General features: G+C 43.8%; 1 protein-coding gene across 1 annotated transcript; it reads right to left on the bottom strand.

Moving 5' to 3' along the window:
• Positions 1-10,453: 10,453 nt before the first annotated feature.
• Positions 10,454-21,116, bottom strand: LOC108438447 (perforin-1-like). Its single transcript, XM_037535175.1, has 5 exons — positions 21,092-21,116; positions 20,455-20,576; positions 17,839-18,227; positions 11,486-12,352; positions 10,454-11,017 (listed from the first exon to the last, which is right to left on the bottom strand). Exons 2-5 carry the CDS (start codon positions 20,569-20,571, stop codon positions 10,717-10,719), a joined length of 1,674 nt encoding a protein of 557 aa, XP_037391072.1. The 5' UTR covers positions 20,572-20,576; positions 21,092-21,116; the 3' UTR covers positions 10,454-10,716.
• Between the last annotated feature and the right edge of the window lie 486 nt (positions 21,117-21,602).

The raw sequence follows: 21,602 nt of genomic DNA, 5'->3' as shown, positions 1-21,602 counted from the left end.
AGGAGCATTGCCATAAACGCACATAAATGCAATAACAGCAATAACACTAAGAGAAAGTACATTTACTGATAAATGTGATGAGTGTGCAGCTTAAGCAGGTCCCAGGTGGTTGCTAGGGTGTTAAAGTCAAGTTCCGGGTCTATAGTCAAGTCCCGGGTCTAAAGTCAAGTCCTGAGTCTTAAAGTCAAGTCCCGAGTCTTAAAGTCAAGTCCCGAGTCTAAAGTCAAGTCCCGAGTCTAAAGTCAAGGCCTAAAGAAGTCGCTCTTTGAAGCCGTTTCAACACTGAACTCCAAAAATGAGTGTGTTTACATGTAGTCAACAATCCAATCATAATCTGATTTCTGCAGTTATCTAATTATTCAAATGGTCATGTAAACATCACACTCCGATCTAGAAATCTGACAAAGAGGCTGGATTTTAGCTCAGTAATCAGATTTCTCAGTGCTGTGAGCTCTGACTCTGATTTCTTTTTCGGCTTTCTCAGTTTGAGCGTGTGCGAAAACAGACGGCGGTACTGGAAATAAGCGAGCAGCGTCGTCCATGAGATGCAGCAGAACACCTTTGGAGTGGCGCTGAAACCAAATACACGCCGGACGAAATGAAGGATTTAAATATTCTTCATCGTATAGATGATGTATGTTCAGATTTTCAGGATTAGTAAGTGCATGTAAACACACTCAGTGATGGTAACAGTGCCACAGCATGTTAATGGAAAATTTTACTCTTCCAAATAAAACACATCATGTATTGTACACAGATCACCATCACAGATACAGCTACACATGAATAGAATCTTTAAAGTTAAAGCCCCTGTTTCTGTGCATCTCTCTATAGTAAATATTACTTCATCACTAAAATATTATTACAGTATTGGTCAGGACATTCAGGTCAGGAGGATCAGGAGGACTTTTTTTTTGTTAGACATGCCCTGTACACACTTAACTGCAGTTCATGGTACAGCCTGTAGGGGGCTGAAGTCCATCCATCCATCCATTTTCTAAGCCGCTTCTCCGTCAGGGTCGCGGGGGGATGCTGGAGCCTATCCCAGCAGTCTTCGGGCGAAAGGCAGGATACACCCTGGACAGGTCGCCAGTCCATCGCAGGGCAGACAGACAGACACAGACAGTCACTCACACTTAGGGGCAATTTAGCATGTCCAATTGGCCTGACTGCATGTCTTTGGACTGTGGGAGGAAACCGGAGAACCCGGAGGAAACCCACGCAGACACGGGGAGAACATGCAAACTCCACACAGAGAGGACCCTGGTCGCCTGGCCGGGGAATCGAACCCAGGCCCTCCTCGCTGTGAGGCGACAGCGCTACCCACCACGCCACCGTGCCGCCCGGGGCTGAAGTCTTCCTTGGAAAAGTAGTTTTTCCATGCGTGTTCTATGTTGGGGGTCTGATGAGTCTCTGCCCTGTCTCCGCAGCGGATGAGCTGGTGAAGCAGTTCGGTCGTGTGGATGAAGGTCACTTTGTGCTGGACTACAGCGCCCCCTTGTGTCATAGAACGAAGGGATCGTGATGAGGTCTGTGGGGTGAGGAGTTCTTTCAGATATGTAGGAGCATTGCCATAAATGCACATAAATGCAATAACAGCAATAACACTAAGAGAAAGTACATTTACTGATAAATGTGATGAGTGTGCAGCTTAAGCAGGTCCCAGGTGGTTGCTAGGGTGTTGTCAGATGGTTACTGTGATATGTTTAGGTTGTTTCTAGGGTGTTGCTAAGCGGTTGCTATGTTATTGTGAGTGGCTGCTTGGGCTTTGCCAGGTGGTTGCAGTGGTATTCTAAGGTGGTTGCTGGGTTTTCAGGCAGTGTTCAAGTGAAGCCCAAGGTGGGTGTTTCTAATAAAGTGACCACTTAGTGGAAGCACAAGGTGGGTAACTCCAATAAAGTGGTCAGTGAGTGCAAGTACAATGTGTGTTCCTAATAAAGTGGCCTGTCGGCGGAAGTATAGACTTCAGGCACCACCTACAGGCTGTACCGTGAACTGCACTATACACTACCACTGAACAGTACCACTATACACTACCACTGAACACTACCACTATACACTACCACTGAACTCTACCACTATACACTACCACTGCACACTACCACTATACACTACCACTGTACACTACCACTGCACACTACCACTGAACACTACCACTGCACACTACCACTATACACTACCACTGAACACTACCACTATACACTACCACTGTACACTACCACTATACACTACCACTGAACACTACCACTGAACACTACCACTATACACTACCACTGAACTCTACCACTATACACTACCACTGTACACTACCACTATACACTACCACTGAACAGTACCACTATACACTACCACTGAACACTACCACTATACACTACCACTGAACAGTACCACTATACACTACCACTGAACACTACCACTATACACTACCACTGAACACTACCACTATACACTACCACTGAACTCTACCACTATACACTACCACTGTACACTACCACTATACACTACCACTGAACTCTACCACTGCACACTACCACTATACACTACCACTGTACACTACCACTATACACTACCACTGAGCACTACCACTATGCACTACCACTGAGCACTACCACTATACACTACCACTGAACACTACCACTATACACTACCACTATACACTACCACTATACACTACCACTGAACACTACCACTATACACTACCACTGAACACTACCACTATACACTACCACTGAACACTACCACTATACACTACCACTATACACTACCACTGAACACTACCACTATACACTACCACTGAACACTACCACTATACACTACCACTATACACTACCACTGAACACTACCACTATACACTACCACTGAACACTACCACTGTACACTACCACTGTACACTACCACTGTACTCTACCACTGCACACTACCACTATACACTACCACTGCACACTACCACTATACTCTACCACTATACACTACCACTATACACTACCACTGAACACTACCACTGTACACTACCACTGGATACTACCACTATACACTACCACTGCACTCTATCACTATACACTACCACTGCACACTACCACTATACACTACCACTGTACACTACCACTATACACTACCACTGAGCACTACCACTATACACTACCACTGAGCACTACCACTATACACTACCACTGAACACTACCACTATACACTACCACTGAAGACTACCACTATACACTACCACTGAACAGTACCACTATACACTACCACTGAACAGTACCACTATACACTACCACTGAACACTACCACTATACACTACCACTGAACACTACCACTGTACGCTACCACTATACTCTACCACTGCACACTACCACTATACACTACCACTGAACACTACCACTATACACTACCACTGAACACTACCACTGTACACTACCACTGAACACTACCACTGTACACTACCTCTATACTCTACCACTGCACACTACCACTATACACTACCACTATACACTACCACTGAACACTATCACTGTACACTACCACTGAACACTACCACTATACTCTACCACTGCACACTACCACTATACACTACCACTGAACACTACCACTGTACACTACCACTGAACACTACCACTGTACACTACCACTGAACACTACCACTGTACACTACCACTATACTCTACCACTGCACACTACCACTATACACTACCACTATACACTACCACTGAACACTATCACTGTACACTACCACTGTACACTACCACTATACTCTACCACTGCACACTACCACTATACACTACCACTATACACTGAATAACAGTAGAAGAAGTTGAGGTGTTGATGTCCAGGCAGGCAGAGACAAAAGCTCCAGGAGCTGTGAAGCGGGAGGGTGTGGAGGTGACTGCTGGACATGCAGGTGCTGTAAAGATCTGAACAGGGCAGTCAAACCAGTTATAGAAGATGTTGAACTCATTGTCTCTCTCTGTGTCACCGTCTAACGCACTGTCCATCCTCTGCTTACAGCCTGTGATGGTTCTTCATACCATTCCATACCTCCCTCATGTTATTCTCCCTTAACTTCTGCTCCACCTTCACCCTGTAGGACTCCTTGGCCTCTCGCAATTGGACTTTGAGCTCCCTCTGTATGTTCCTAAGCTCCTCCTGGTTGTTGTCTTTAAAGGCTCTCTTCTTCTTATTCAGCAGACCTTTGACATCGCTGGTTATGAAAGCAATGAGCAAAATACCAGTGGACTGCAATCTTTGCCAGCAGTGGCCCAGCAGTGGCCCAGCAGTGGCTGAGCCAGCGGATGAGCTGGTGAAGCAGTTCGGTCGTGTGGATGAAGGTCACTTTGTGCTGGACTACAGCGCCCCCTTGTGTCATAGAACGAAGGGATCGTGATGAGGTCTGTGGGGTGAGGAGTTCTTTCAGATATGTAGGAGCATTGCCATAAATGCACATAAATGCAATAACAGCAATAACACTAAGAGAAAGTACATTTACTGATAAATGTGATGAGTGTGCAGCTTAAGCAGGTCCCAGGTGGTTGCTAGGGTGTTGTCAGATGGTTACTGTGATATGTTTAGGTTGTTTCTAGGGTGTTGCTAAGCGGTTGCTATGTTATTGTGAGTGGCTGCTTGGGCTTTGCCAGGTGGTTGCAGTGGTATTCTAAGGTGGTTGCTGGGTTTTCAGGCAGTGTTCAAGTGAAGCCCAAGGTGGGTGTTTCTAATAAAGTGACCACTTAGTGGAAGCACAAGGTGGGTAATTCCAATAAAGTGGTCAGTGAGTGCAAGTACAATGTGTGTTCCTAATAAAGTGGCCTGTCGGCGGAAGTATAGACTTCAGGCACCACCTACAGGCTGTACCGTGAACTGCACTATACACTACCACTGAACAGTACCACTATACACTACCACTGAACACTACCACTATACACTACCACTGAACTCTACCACTATACACTACCACTGCACACTACCACTATACACTACCACTGAGCACTACCACTGAACACTACCACTGAACACTACCACTGAACACTACCACTATACACTACCACTGCACACTACCACTATACACTACCACTATACACTACCACTATACACTACCACTGAACACTACCACTGTACACTACCACTGAACACTACCACTATACACTACCACTGAACACTACCACTATACACTACCACTGAACACTACCACTGTACACTACCACTATACTCTACCACTGCACACTACCACTATACACTACCACTGAACACTACCACTATACACTACCACTGAACACTACCACTGTACACTACCACTATACTCTACCACTGCACACTACCACTATACACTACCACTGAACACTACCACTATACACTACCACTGAACACTACCACTATACACTACCACTGTACACTACCACTGTACACTACCACTATACTCTACCACTGAACACTACCACTATACACTACCACTATACACTACCACTGAACCCTACCACTGAACACTACCACTATAAACTACCAATGAACACTACCACTGTACACTACCTCTATACTCTACCACTGCACACTACCACTATACACTACCACTATACACTGAATAACAGTAGAAGAAGTTGAGGTGTTGATGTCCAGGCAGGCAGAGACAAAAGCTCCAGGAGCTGTGAAGAGGGAGGGTGTGGAGGTGACTGCTGGACATGCAGGTGCTGTAAAGATCTGAACAGGGCAGTCAAACCAGTTATAGAAGATGTTGAACTCATTGTCTCTCTCTGCGTCACCGTCTAACGCACTGTCCATCCTCTGCTTACAGCCTGTGATGGTTCTTCATACCATTCCATACCTCCCTCATGCTATTCTCCCTTAAATTCTGCTCCACCTTCACCTTGTAGGACTCCTTGGCCTCTCGCAATTGGACTTTGAGCTCCCTCTGTATGTTCCTAAGCTCTTCCTGGTTGTTGTCTTTAAAGGCTCTCTTCTTCTTATTCAGCAGACCTTTGACATCGCTGGTTATTAAAGCAATGAGCAAAATACCAGTGGACTGCAATCTTTGCCAGCAGTGGCCCAGCAGTGGCCCAGCAGTGGCCCAGCAGTGGCCCACTGTCCTCTTGCTATCAGGATTAGACTGCAGAAGTGTGAAATACAACTTTTAAGAGGTTAAATTAAATACAGTTGAATAACCACGTCAGTAGTAACTGTGTCATTAAACCATTTGAATTGCCAGACAAACCACGCGGGATTGGGATGTATCGGAATACCATATTGGGAATATATGCAGAGCCTAAGTACCTACATTCAGTCCAAGATATTTGTAGAACCCTTTTCTTAGCTGTGTAGACCTAAACAAACAAACGTCCAAAACGTGCTGGTCACTGTAAGAGAGCCGCGCCTGCACCCCCCGGCGCTGTTTGACCCCCGAGCCGCCACACAGACGCCGAACACCACCCACCCAACAGTTCACACATGCTGCTGAAAGCCTGACCACAGGCCTCCAGTCTGCCTTGTTTACTCTGTGTAAACGGTGCGTGAGCCGCTCTACCTGTTCATCTGTTCAGCTACTGTACAAGCAGGCCCGACACAGAGAGCCTCCCATACAAACCACACCGTCCCTTTATCTGTCCATCAGCCGCTCAGCCCCGCCCCCTCACTGCTCACCGCAGATCAGCGTAAGGCAGGTTTATTCATACAGAACCTTCCACACACAAAGCCAGTTCAGCGCCGTTACAGACAGAAAAGCACTCACTGGCCACTTTATTAGGTACAACCTTGCTAGTAAACGGTTGGACCCCCTTTCGCCTTCAGAACTGCCTTAATTCTTCGTGCCACACTTTCAACAAGGTGTTGCAAACGTTCCTCAGAGATTCTGGTTGGTTATTTGAGTTCCTGTTGCCTTTCTATCATCTGGAACTAGTCTGCCCATTCTCCTCTGACCTCTCAACAAAGCATTTTCGTCCACACAACTGACCGCTCACTGGCTATTTCCTCTTTTTCGGACCGTTCTCTGTAAACCCTAGAGATGGTTGCGCATGAAAATCCCAGTAGATCAGCAGTTTCTGAAATACTCAGACCGTATCTTCATTTTTGTCATTTTTCAGTGTTTATTGTGAAAACACCTGTTACTCTTTACACTGTGTGTGAATTTCATGATGAATGGACCAAAAGAAACGGCCTAAAAGGACTTGGACAGAAATTCTGGTTCCATTGACTTCCATTAAAAGCAACGTGTGTTTATTCCTTTATTCACTGGGTCTAAGATATCAACACGTCTCTGTCACTCAGTCAAGCCAAGCTGGACAAAAATTCAAGTGTGCATAAGTCAGTGAGCAGAACAAACTCAAAAAGACGAGTAGTGAGAGAGTACAGGGCGGAGTTTCCCAGAATTCCTGGTGAGTTAGGAATCTTGTATTATCTTCAGACATCAGTTTCAAAGAAACAACATGTTTGTGTTTTATGTATAGAGGTTAACGGCAAGTCTGGGTGCACTTTGCATCTTCAGGTGTGGTTAGCTCTCCAGGTGGAGGTGGTGAAGCCTGTTTACCTCCCTGTATAGGAGAGCTCTACGGCTGCGTTCACCCTGCAGACTCTTTCTCCAACCAGATCTTTCAAAGCGACTGTCCACTCTGTTATTTACAAGCGATCAGATCTGATTTGTGTGTCCAGACATCACCAGTCTATCTGTATGGAGGAGCATCATCTCGCCTCCATCATCATGAATCTTTGGAGCTCTTCTTCTATCTTATGTACAACACATTCTCCATCAACCTGAAGAACCGCTTCACCATGCAGAGAATCATGCGCACTTGAAAAAGCAGTTCTTCAAGGGTTCTCTAGTAAAGCAAATGGCTTTATGTAGAACCTTAAACACTCCAAGAGCCCTTTGGATGGTTGAAGAGTTCTTTGCATGGTGATGGTCCGTGGTGGATTTGGTTCTCGTGTCTGGCGTTTTGAGCTTTATTTTTGGTTTATTTGGATCAAAGCTGCCTATTTCAGTGTAGATCGGACCCGCAGTGCCTCTGTAAACGCGGCCAGCTCGACCTCCAACCGCAACACCCCCACTGTGATCTTTTACCGCCTCTTTTAACTTCCCACCCGTATTCAGGGAGGAGGCATTGGCGGAATACGGGTGGTAAAAAATGACCACATGATCCTAACGCCCGTTTCCAGTTGGTTGGCTGCTTTAAAGCCAAAAGTCTTTTCTGAGTGGACCCTGCTCTTTTAAAACGCTGGATGATCTTGGCCACTGTGCTGCAGCTCAGTTTCAGGGTGTTGGCAATCTTCTTGTAGCCTTAGCCATCTTCATGTAGCGCAACAATTCATCTTTTAAGATCCTCAGAGAGTTCTTTGCCATGAGGTGCCATGTTGGAACTTTCAGTGACCAGTATGAGCGAGTGTGAGAGCTGTACTACAAATTTGAACACACCTGCTCCCTATGCACACCTGAGACCTAGTAACACTAACGAGTCACATGACATTTTGGAGGGAAAATGACCAGCATTTCTCAATTCAGTGTACTCACTTTTGTTGCTGGTGGTTTAGACACTAATGGCTGTATATTGAGTTATTTTGAGGGAAGAATAAATGTACACTGTTATATAAGCTGCACACAGACGACTTTTCATTGTGTCAAAGAGTCATTTTGTCAGTGTTGTCCCATGAAATGATAAACTTAAATATCTGCAGAAATGTGAGGGGTGTACTCACTTTTGTGATACACTGTATCTGTTGTGTCTTGTGATTGGTTTGGGGAAATCACATGATGTGGGAAGAGAGGAAGTTGTGTAAAAAAAAAAGAAAAGGGGGAGAATCAACGAGACCATGAGGCTTGAGTATTAAAAAGGTATTAAAAACACTGCTAGAGAGAAATCCGTCTCCATCCTCCTTCCTTTTAAAAACAGTTTTATATTCCTGCTTTCATTCTTGTATAAAGCACATTGCTGGTTATTTATATCAGAGATGATCAAAGGTCCACTGCATGCAGGGATAAACATAAGATTAAACAGGTCTTTAATACAAAAAGCCTTTTCGCTGACTTGAGCACACGCAGTTCAGTCCAGTCTGTTTAGTCCCAGCAGAAATGACCCAACACACCTGATTCAGCAGGTGAGGAGCAGGAGAGTCAGTGAACAGGTGAGCTTTTACATTAACAGCATCTGACAGATGATCTCATTCAGAGTGATTGACAGTCTGGTCATTTTTGCTCAGGCAGGTGAGGGGTGTGATAGGAGTCTTGGCCAAGGACAGTAGTGCAGCGTGTTCATCCAAACAGGGGCTTAAACCCCAGTCTGGAGTGGGGAGGGAGGACACAGGTGTGACCCACTGCACTAGACCAACCAAAGGTGAGCAGGAGTACGAGTGAACAGGTAAATCAGTGAACAGGTGAACAGAGGAACAGATAAACAGGGGAACACAGGGGAAGGAGAAAAGGTGAATAAGTCAACAGAGGAACAGAGGAACAGGTGAGTAGGGGAACATGTGAGCTGGCGAACAGGTGAGCAGAGGAACAGGGTCACAGGTGAATAGGTCAACAGGGGAACAGGGTCACAGGTGAGTAGATGAACAGAGGAACAGGGTCACAGGTGAATAGGTGATCAGAGGAACAGGGGAACAGGTGAGTAGGTGATCAGAGGAACAGGGTCACAGGTGAGTAGGTGATCAGAGGAACAGGGGAACAGGTGAGTAGGTGATCAGAGGAACAGGGTCACAGGTGAGTAGGTGATCAGAGGAACAGGGGAACAGGTGAGTAGGTGAACAGAGGAAAATGGGAACAGGTGAGTAGGTGAACAGAGGAACAGGGGAACAGGTGAGTAGGTGAACAGAGGAACAGGGGAACAGGTGAGTAGGTGATCAGAGGAACAGGGGGACAGGTGAGTAGGTGAACAAAGGAACAGAGGAACAGGTGAGTAGATGAACAGAGGAACAGGGGAACAGGTGAGCAGGTGAACAGAGGAACAGGGGAACAGGTGAGTAGGTGAACAGAGGAACAGGTGAACAGGTGAGTAGGTGAACAGGTGAACAGGGGAACAGGTGAGTAGGTAAACAGAGGAACAGGGGAACAGGTGAGTAGGTGAACAGAGGAACAGGGGAACAGGTGAGTAGGTGAACAGAGGAACAGGTGAGTAGATGAACAGAGGAACAGGGGAACAGGTGAGCAGGTGAACAGAGGAACAGGGGAACAGGTGAGTAGGTGAACAGAGGAACAGAGAAACAGGTGAGTAGATGAACAGAGGAACAGGGGAACAGGTGAGCAGGTGAACAGAGGAACAGGGGAACAGGTGAGTAGGTGAACAGAGGAGCAGGTGAACAGGTGAGTAGGTGAACAGGTGAACAGGGGAACAGGTGAGTAGGTAAACAGAGGAACAGGGGAACAGGTGAGTAGGTGAACAGAGTAACAGGGGTACAGGTGAGTAGGTAAACAGAGGAACAGGGGTACAGGTGAGTAGGTGAACAGAGGAACAGGGGTACAGATGAACTGGGGAACAGGTGCATTGGTACTTTTAGCTGCTGTTGGAACTAAACTTTGTAGGACTAAAATTCAACTCCCCTGAGCAGCGGTCCCCACGGCGCTGCTGGAGATACTAGTTAAGCCTAATAACAATGAAGGGACAGGCTAAGCAGAGCATTAGAACAGAGCTGCTATATGATCACTGAGCCTTTACAGAGTAAAATAATTTCATTAAAAAAGCAACAGCAGGAATCAGACATCATTTGGCATCTTGGAACTCTTGACATGCAGCATGTATTTGAGCCTGAAGCTCAGAGGAAGCTGCTGTTCCGCACCGGCTCGTAGGGTCCCTGAATCAAGGTGCGCCTGTGACCCTCTAAGGCATTCAGGTAGGTGAGGCGGTCCTCGGATGTGGGCGACGGGACGTATTTTTCACACACTGGGCCGCTCAGGTGCGGGCCGCAGACCGCAGTGACTGAGACGTAGAGCGTGCCGTGCTTCAGACGGAAACTCTTCTTCATGTTGTTGCCTTGGTTGGGCACCAGAGCCGCTTTACCCAGAAGATCATCATCCCACCTGTTATCACGATCCCACACCTCAAACCTTACCTGCCTGAGAAGGTGGAGTTAGAAGATATGGGGAAAATTAAGTTACAAATTACAAAATAACAGAATCAACCAATTTTGTTTTTGAAAAAACATCACTCTAGGCCTTCTGAATGTTCTAGATAGGTCACTAACTGAATACGAGTGGCGACCTAATCAGTGGGTTGTTAGAAATGATAAACAAAGGCGGCAGCTCTGCACCAGAGCTCGCTACTGAGAAAGTCAAATTTTCCAGTTCACCTTAAACCCTGCAGGAGTTACATCCATGTGCCTAATGCAGAGCATAACTGCAAATTTCATTGCACTAGTAGACTACTACTAGAGTCCTACAGGGATGCGAGCAGAAGTTAACATTGCTGTTGAGGTGGGTTTTTTCCTCGAGTTTTATGGCCCAAATTGAAGGCCTAGATCTGAAAGTCACAGTTCTCCACTGTATATCAAACCCCATGTGCCACTGAAATGAATATTTACTCACATTCTCTTTGTCAGATCCACAGTTTCGAACTTTTTGACGTGGTTCCAGATGGGGAAGTTGTTGTTCCAGATAACCCGAGTGGTGTCGGCCTGACTTCCGTAGAAGATCTTGACATATCCATCGGTTTTGGAAAAGTAATCTCCCCAGAGTCCTGCCGCTCGCTCCACTGTGACCGTGAGGGTGGCTATGCCTGGCTGGCTAGGGCAGCAGTTAGAGTCGATCCTCTGATGGCCGCTGCACTTGCAGGCACAGTTGATCCTGCGTCCGTTCTTGCACTTGGAGGAGCAGGACAGGGAGACGGCACTCTTCATGATGTACGCTCTGATGGCCTTCTGCAGGCTGGTTCTTCTGACCGTGTCATTCCGAACCAGCATGTGGAGAGAACTCAGCCTATAGGACACCACTCCGGGGACCGTCTTCAGCGTCTTGAGCCAGGCGGTGTAGCCTTTCTGCTTGTCTGGAGCAAACAGAATGTCACCGTGACTTCCATCTCCTCCCAGAACCTCAGTGACCCGGTCTGAGAAGGATCCAGAGAAGCTGTTGCTCTTCTGCAGCTTCTTGCCTTTGTTTTTGCAGTAGCTTGTTTGCCCGCTCACCTTAACGCCCTTGATGATGGCCGAAGCCTCCAATGACAGACAGTTGCTGACGTCCTGCACTGACAGGCCGGTCATGGACACTTGGCAGGTGCGGACGGCGGTGGTGGAGTGCACACGGCCGCCCAGGTCCACTTGCCGCAGGAAATGTGTGCCGTAGGTGGAGATGAAGCTCTCGTATCTGGCTTTAGACTGGCTGTTGTACTGAGCAGGAAGAGTTTTGATGGAGCCGAGGAATTCTTTGGTCAGAGGCGGCCGGGAATGAAGGCGGAACCTGGGAAGAAAAAGATATATAAATGTAACCGATCAGCAAAGACATGTTTGGTGTCCAATGTTTGCACTGGAGCTACAAGGCCAATGTAGCTAACAGGCAATGGAAGCTAATTAGCAACGTAATTCACATGGCGGACAACGCTAAATCATTGTACACTCGCCTCAAAGTTATTTCAGAGTTACTTGTAACACTGTATGACTCCCTTCTACGGACAAGAACGACAGAACCAGTAGACCTTTCTCACACTTCCGTGTTTGCTAAAGTGGAAGTGTAAAGTTCCACTTTGTATTGCAAACTATGGCTGGGACCACTGCCTGGATTCATTGCTGCGTTCCTTAATGCCCCAATAATTCAACCAAACAGCTTCACCAGCGTTTCCATTCGACCGATCTGACAAATGTTCCACTCTGGCAGAAAAGGTACCCGAGTTGAGTCTCGAGTTTCAGAGTTGACTGTTTGAGTTGAGTTTCTGAGGTGAAAGTCCGAGTTGAGTCTCGAGTCTCAGAGTTGACTGTCTGAGTTGAGTCTCTGAGGTATGATTCCGAATTGAGTCTCTGAGGTTAGTGTCTGAGTCAAGTGTTGAGTCTCTGAGTTGAGAGTTTGAGTTGAGTCTTGAGTCTCTGAGATTCAAGTCTGAGTTATGAGCCTATGAAGAGGGACTGAGATACACGTCATCTGCCTCTCACCGTGTGGAGCTGCTGGATTCGTGTGTCCATCTACATTCTGTGTGAAACTGACCGACGGACACTCGGGAGATCACTAAGGATTGACCGTCACGCCGGAAACCCTTCGTTCTTCCACCCTTCAGTCCACATCGGAGGCTTGTGTGAAATGGTGTCAGAGAGTTTACAGCTGCTGAAGCTGCTGCAGCGGGTTTGGAAAGTATTGATGAAGATAACGGAGCATTTAGATATGAAACATATGTGGGATCATGTTCTATGAAGAATCTTTAGAGGAGGATTTAAGGAGAGAGGAACAGATCGTGAGAGAGCAACCTCAGAACCCAGAGGGTTGGTTGGTTTTTACGTGTGCTGTGGTTGTAGTAAAACCAAAGGGCTCTGTAAAACTGCATGTTTTTCACAGGCGTGTCAGAAATAACAGCCTCCAAACCACACCTGCTGAGCACACGCTCTGAAGTGAGAACCTGTCAAACCATCTGAAATCAGCTTTGAAAGCATTTCTCTCTTCTTCTGAGTTTACTGTACTTTCCACCGTGGAACTTTTAGCTCACCAGTCCAGAAACCTAGAGCTAATCATGCTAACATTAGCTTACAAAGCATCATGACACCTCATCAGAATGTGTGTTATATCTCTGATATATATATTTATATATACATCTCACGTTATTAAAATGTTCAGAAATAGTTCAGAAAATGTTCAGAAAAACAGCCTCCAGGACCAGAAATGTCTCATTCGGTTCACCTGCTATCGTTCTGTATCATTTGATCTCAGCAGCTTTATACTGTGTGAATGTTTCATTTTATATCTTTTATTTCACATATATATATATATATATATATATATATATATATATATATATATATATATATATATCTTTTATACTCACACACACACACACACACACACACACACACACACACACATCACGTTTTTCAAGTCATTTTGGGTCACAGACTGCCAGACAACTAGAGCGAAAATGGCGTCTGACTAAATTAGAAGTGTTCCAGTCCGCCTGGAAGGAGAGCCTTATAGACTATAGAAGAGCTCTTACTGCAGCACGTTCAGCCTATCTCTCCTCTCTCACAGAAAACAATAAGAACAATCCTAGACTACTATTTAGCACAATTTCCAAACTAACAGAGAACAAAAGAGTCACTGAACCCCAGATGCCATCAGCCTATAGCCCCAATGATTTTATGAATTTCTTTAGTGATAAAATTGAAAAAATTAGACAGAAAATTCTGAACACACAGTTAAACTCCACAAACCTGCTGGCTTATAATTCCAGTCTAGACCCTGCGAATATTAGAGTCACTCCAGATAGGCTGGAATCGTTTACATTACTCCAATACAATGAACTAGTCAAAATAGTTTCTTCTGCAAAACCATCGACCTGTATTCTGGACCCAATTCCTACAGATCTACTCAAGGAAATCTTACCAGAGATAACTAAGCCTATTCTGTCAATAATATACTCCTCTCTTAGCCTCGGATATATCCCAAAAACTTTTAAACTTGCAGTAATTAGACCGCTGATTAAGAAAGCTAACCTCGATCCCTGTGAACTATCAAATTATAGATTATATCTGAAATCTCCCCTTTATATCTAAGATCCTGGAAAAAGTGGTAGCAAAACAATTAAGCCCTTATTTGCATAGGAATAATCTACATGAAAAATTTCAGTCTGGTTTTAGGCCACATCATAGTACAGAAACAGCATTAGTAAAAAATATAGATGATCTTCTATTATTCACGGACCAAGGAAATGTGTCGTTGTTAGTCCTCCTTGACCTTAGTGCAGCATTTGACACAATAGACCACTCTATCCTACTAGACAGACTAGAAAACCTTGTAGGGGTAACAGGAACAGCTCTTTCCTGGTTCAGGTCCTACCTCACTGATCAATATCAGTTTGTTAATGTAAAGGGTGAATCATCTGTTTGTGCAAAAGTAATGTATGGTGTTCCACAAGGCTCTGTTTTAGGACCTATATTATTCACAATATATATGCTACCACTAGGCACCATTATCAGTAAACACGGCATAAATTTCCACTGTTATGCTGATGACACCCAGTTATATATATCAAGCAAACCGGATGATAAAATTAAACTTGGTAAGATTGAGGACTGTATAGAAGACATAAAAGATTGGATGTCAAATAATTTTCTGCTACTTAACTCAGATAAAACAGAGGTCCTGCTTCTTGGTTCAAAATTAGCCAGAAACAAATTGTCTAACTCAACACTAAAACTTAACAATCTCTCAGTTTCATCAAGCTTATCTATTAAAAATCTTGGTGTCATGATAGACGCTGATCTGTCCTTCGACACACATATAACCAATATCACTAGAACAGCCTTCCTGCATCTCCGCAATATCGCTAAATTAAGAAATGCATTATCTCTTCAGGATGCAGAAAAGCTAGTTCATGCATTTATCACTTCAAGGCTAGATTATTGTAATGCCCTGCTGTCTGGATGTCCCAGCAAAAGCCTTAACAAGCTTCAGCTAGTCCAGAACGCTGCAGCCAGAGTCCTCACAAGAACTAGGAAGTTTGACCATATTAGTCCAGTTTTATCAGCCCTGCACTGGTTACCAGTTAAATTTCGCATTGATTATAAAACTATATTACTGACATATAAAGCTCTAAACGGACTCGCCCCTCAGTACCTGAGTGAGCTCCTCTCCCACTATGAACCGTCACGCCTACTTAGATCACAAGGTGCTGGCATACTACTGGTACCTAGAATTAATAAAGCTCCATCAGGGGGGAGAGCTTTCTCATACAAAGCCCCCCAGCTCTGGAATAATCTTCCTGCTAATGTTCGGGAATCAGACACAGCCCCAATCTTTAAGTCTAGGCTAAAAACTTATTTGTACAGTCAAGCACTTGGTGACTAGTCTTCCCTGTCAGATCTAGACCTGCTGGAGTCTACACTGCTCTGTTTTACTGTAATCTGTGGTCAGCCATCCTGTGCGTTTGATGCTGTTGCCTCTTCTGCCTTGATTGGTGCCACTGCTCACCAGCCTTCTGGACCGGTTTGACCACCACTGAGCTTCTTGCTGTACAGCACTGTGCAGTCCTCACCCTCAGATCTTTTCTTTTCCGACTTTACTATAAAACTTCATACTAATAATGTTTGCTATCCGGTGTCGACCAGAGGAGGATGGGTTCCCCTTCTGAGTCTTGGTTCCTCTCAAGGTTTCTTCCTCTTTTAGGGAGTTTTTCCTGGCCACCGTCGCCGCTGGCTTGCTCATGGGGGCTCGGACCCGGATATTCTTTCTTCTTTTCTCTTCTCTCTGTAATACTGATTGTTTTGTAAAGCTGCTTTGTGACAACACCTGTTGTAAAAAGCGCTATATAAATACATTTTGCTTGCTTGCTTGCTTGCTCATTTCTTTTGGTCCATTCATTATGAAATTCATACACAATGTAAAGATCAACAGGAATTTTCAAAACAGATAAAGATTTAAATATTGTAATTGAATTGTAATATTACTATTTTGTTTGTGTGTGTGTGATAATAATAATGTCACATATGCATGTAGTATATCACTGATGTCAGAAGAAAAACTTGTATCTCCATTTTTGATGTTTTTCAGTTTTTGACATAATTTGAAATTACATGTTGTTCTTTACATTGAGTGTAAATTTCATAATGAATGGACTAAAAGAAACGACCCAAAATGACTTGGAAAAAACTTCCATTAGAAGTTACAGTTGTTTTTTTCCTTCTCCTGTAAAGTTACCATTTTGGAGATACAAGGTGCATATATATATAGTGTGTGTGTGTGTGTATGTGTATGTATATATAATATACCACATGTATGTACCTACATGTAATAATACAATATACATATACATGACATATACATGTCATCACTGTCCACACAAAAACATATATCTCCACATTTGTAACTTTACAGCAGAGGGCAAAAACACTCTTTAATGTAAATCAGTGGAAAGAGATTTTTTCAAAGCAATTTTGGCGCATTTTTATTGGTCCATTCATCATGAAATGTTCCCTCAAAGTGATGCTGAGCTCAAATGATGAAGAAAAGTAAACCCTGCAAAAAAAAAAGGCTGTTCAGTTTTTCTTTGGACAGTGATGATATATAATATGTTCCAGTTCTATATCATATAATTAAGTTTCATGTTTATCTGGTTTTACTACAGTCTATATGTCTGTTTTGAGCACAGTGCTCTGTCTCTGACCGCTCTTTAAACAGAGATGGTTTGTGCCACTAGCCTCGAAGAGTTTAATGTATTAAATTATTGTAATATGCGTCTAACATACTGCAGGTCTCAGATAGTTTGTAGGAAGCTGTAAAAAGTAATATCAGATAAGGAAAGGAGCTTAGAGAGCTGGATAACATCAAGAATTAACTAAAAAATTAAATAAAACAGTCTGAATGCTTCGGAAAAGCAGTGACCAGATCTCGAAAAGCAGTGACCAGATCTCACTGATCAAATCACTATTCATAGTAATTTTACATCAAGAAATGGCTACAAATAGATATGCTTATTATTTAATAACATTCAATACTTTTGCTACCACGCACTGTAAAAAATTCTTTATAATTAACGCCAGCGTTCAATGTGAAAAGCCAAAGTTACAACCTATAGCCACTTTATTTTAAAGGTATTATAACTTCATTACTCGCAATTTAATAATTGTGGACCATTGTAGTTGTATTCCGAAGCCCTGTGTGAAGTTATTGAGCATAACTTTGCTGAATAAGGATCACTGCCTTCATCTCGGGCCCTCAGTCGTGCTCTGACCGCTCTCGCTCGTACTCACGAGTAGTATTTGCAGGAGAACTTGTGGCTGGTGTAGGAGAATTTGTCCTTTGACGAGTGGCTCTGGGCGAATCTGGAGGATCGAGAGTGAGTGCCTCCCACAGCCACGCCGGCGACATAGGGGATGCCTAGTTCCACCTTCAAGCTGACGGAGGAGGAGCTGGAGGTCTCCTTCAGCATGGAGCTGCTGGACTCGTACACCTTGGCGCTGATGCTGCGGCGGCAGTGGACCTTCACCCTCCAGTCCAGCACAGACGCTGGCAGCTTCTGCTCCAAGTTCAGCAGCCGGTTGGAGCAGATGGTGCAGTTTCCATGATCTCCACCCGTCATGTAGTCTCTAACGTTCACCACGAAGGCTCCGCTGGTCTTCATCCGGACGATATCAAACCCCTCGGAGAAAGAATTCGCTCATGGTCAGTATATAATGGTCAGGTGACAGCACATAAAACACTAAGTATCTTAACCCATTCATGATTGTCCAGTAAATTTAGTGTGTTGAGGAGAAATGCTTGTTCTGATTGGTCTAAACGGATGACATGTCGAATGGTAGCTTGGAGCAGCATCTAACAGCACCTACTTGATACTTTCGATTACGTGTAGGTAACATTCTTATATATACTACCAAATCTGGATTTTCTACTGTATTATTAATAATCAGTAGTCATGTGACCAAACTTCCCACAGCCATAAGAGAAAATGGACAAACTCTGGCTAAGGAGGCCGACAACGCTGCCCACTGTCCCCACACCTGTTTAATCTAGTAGCAGAAGCTGTCATTAGTAAGGCAGGACTGGAAAAAGATGGCCAAGCGTTCAGGATTGGTGAACAACCCTTGATATGTGGTTGATACAACAGTCATGGCAGAAGATCTGGAGGATCTGAAGTTGAAAGATTGAGTGAAAAAATGGGCCCCATTCACCAACCAGAAAAAATTCCTTCTTAAACCCACTGACGAAGATTCTGACTCACCAGTGTTCTCTATGTGAGGTTTGTTCTTAGGATAGAACAGAATCTACACACTCTCAAGAGCACAGAGGTGAGAACAGTTCTGTGCTTTAAGAACACATCATGAATCTGACAGACACTTTTTCTCAGGATCTTTCTCAAGAACATTTGGGAACAAACTCAGGAAGATATTGGAGAACGTGATGCGACATGAAGAAGACTAAGGATAGGACAACAGGGAAGACTGCTGACGTCACCACTGATGGAGACGTTGTGGAAATGGTAGGCGGCTTTTACCTGCTCAGATCAATTATTAGGAGAATCCAACACGTAAGAAATAAAAACAACAGAACAGGGATGAAGGAGTTTGAGAAGATCTTCAAATACAACAATTTGATTCTACAGACTAAGATCAGAAGTGTCCAGGCTGATCTTCTCTTTGGTTGTATGGTTGGACAATGAAAAGGAAAGAATATAGATGCCTTTGCACTTTGGTGCTGGTGAGGACTCTTAAGAGAACCTTGGATGGCAAATAGAAGCTCTTCTTTTGAAGAACCAGTTGTCTGGAAAAGACCACTATTCTTTGAAGAGTTGAAGGTAAAAGGGGATGAAGACAACCAGCTACAAGATGGATTGACACAATCAGAGGAATCAGAAGCTGAAGACTGGACGTTCCGGAGAAGCACTTTTCATATGGTCACCAGGAATCCACCTGATGGCTCTTGTATAATAAATAATATAATACAATAATAATGTGACCAAAAGACTGAAGAACCCACTTTTTAGCCAATTGGTTTGATGGATTTGATCAGTTGTTCCACTTTTTTGTTTGATTGCCATGCGCACACATTTTTAAAGCACTGTAATTTTCTCTTAATACTTTTTATTGGTATTATAGATTATATTGATAGTACACCCTTAAATAAGATGGTTCTTCTAGGCTCCTTTGGTTAATACAATGGTTCTTTATAGAATCGTGATCACGCAAACAACCATTTTCACACTTAAAAGGTTCTTTGCATGGTGAAATGTTTTGAAATGAGAGTGTGTTGTATATGTTTTTATATAGCACCAAAAAGGGTTCTACCACTGTTACGATGTCAAGCTTAAAACAACAGCAGAATCCTTCTCGGTCCGATATAGAACCCTTTTCAAAAAGGTTCCATGTAGAACTGTTATAGCACCATGATTCTCAACAATCACTTTACCATGCAAAGAACTGTTTTAGTATACAAATAGTTCTTTGAGTGTTCATGGTTCTATATAGGATCGTTGTCTTTACTAAAGAACCCTTGAAGAACAATCTTTTATAAGAGTAGCTTTGGTTGGCCAACCTGAAATTAGAAATGAGCGAAGAGTTGAAATATTATTCGTGATGACGTTCCATGATACATGATTTGTGAACAAACTTATGGAGCGTAAACTGAATGGGACGCTATTGCATGTTCCTCCAAACTATAACTACATATAATGTCAGCACTTTAGACCAATCAGAACATGTTCTGTGGCTTTTCTCCTCATCACAATAGACTTACTTGATGGATATGGGCAGAATAACACACATTAAACCCTGACTTCCATAATGTCAACAAGGTAAAAAAATGTGCTTGTTATGATGCAAAATCAGAACAATCCAGTACACAAGTGTGATTAAATAAATAAATATATGCACCTCTCCCACCAGGTTGTGTCCTGGGACAAACTGAGGCTTCTCACACTCGGTGCTGGGGGCAATCCGGCAGCCGTCGGCCAGCGGGACGGCCAGGAGGATCAGCAGGAGGGAGAACATCTGACCTGAGGAACCACCCAACATTTATCAGCTATGAATTATTATTATTATTATTATTATTATTATTATTAAAGTTAATGTTTTAAAATTTCCATACAGTCACATGCAAAAATATATTCAAATACATCAAATAATTATATATATATTAGAGGTTATATTGACATTGAATTATACATATTAGAGTTTACATGCAGTAAAGTTTGCATATTTAAATTTGGCATATTTAATTCTCTACACTAGAGAATATGCTAATGTATTTTCAAAATCAACAAACTTTTTGTCTAGAGCTGCTCAAACCTCAGATGTTTGCATATAAAATCGTCTGTTTAGTTCACGGTTACATGGACTAATTTCAAAGCTGTACTTCAAACAGTTTTTGGGTTCTGAAGTTCTAAAGTGGTTTGTAGAGTCTATGAGATGTAGATACATGTGTCTGTGTACAGAACTAATGAGCAGACGTTAATGAAGGATTGAACAGCACAATGTTTTGTCTGTAGATAAGTGTAGATGATGTACTCACCGCCTCTGTGTGTGCTTTAAAGGTCTGAGCTCAGACGGGAGACGGCGGGGTTCTCCTTATATTCTCAGAAAAATCGAGACAAACCCCTAACACAGCAACACTTCTGTATGCTCTGACACATACAGACGTGTGATGAGGCAAAAACCAGCCTGAAGTGTCTGAGTGAGGTGTGAATGTCTCAGGGCCACTTGTGAAAGTCTCTGGAACTGTTCTGGGGGGACAGAACAGTGTTCTCCCAGAAGATGTTCTCTCAGCTGGTGTTGTGTCTGTAGTGGTGGAGAATACAGGCTAACATGTCGCTCCACACCGTCCAGGTGGTTGCTATGGTGTTTGCTAGGATTTTACTAGGGTGTTGCTAGGTGGTTGCTGTATTATTCCAGGTGGTTGCTATGGTGATGCTAGGAGGTTGCTAACGTGTTGCTAGGTGCTTGCTACAGTGTTGCTGGGTGGTTGCTGTAGTATACCAGGTGGTTGTTATATTGTTGCTAGGTGTTTGCTATGGTGTTGCTAT

This window comes from Pygocentrus nattereri, chromosome 27, assembly GCF_015220715.1.
Source record: "Pygocentrus nattereri isolate fPygNat1 chromosome 27, fPygNat1.pri, whole genome shotgun sequence".
Classification (NCBI taxonomy): Eukaryota; Metazoa; Chordata; class Actinopteri; order Characiformes; family Serrasalmidae; genus Pygocentrus; species Pygocentrus nattereri.
Note: the sequence above shows the minus strand (reverse complement) of the source record. Positions and strands in the feature narration are given on the sequence as shown.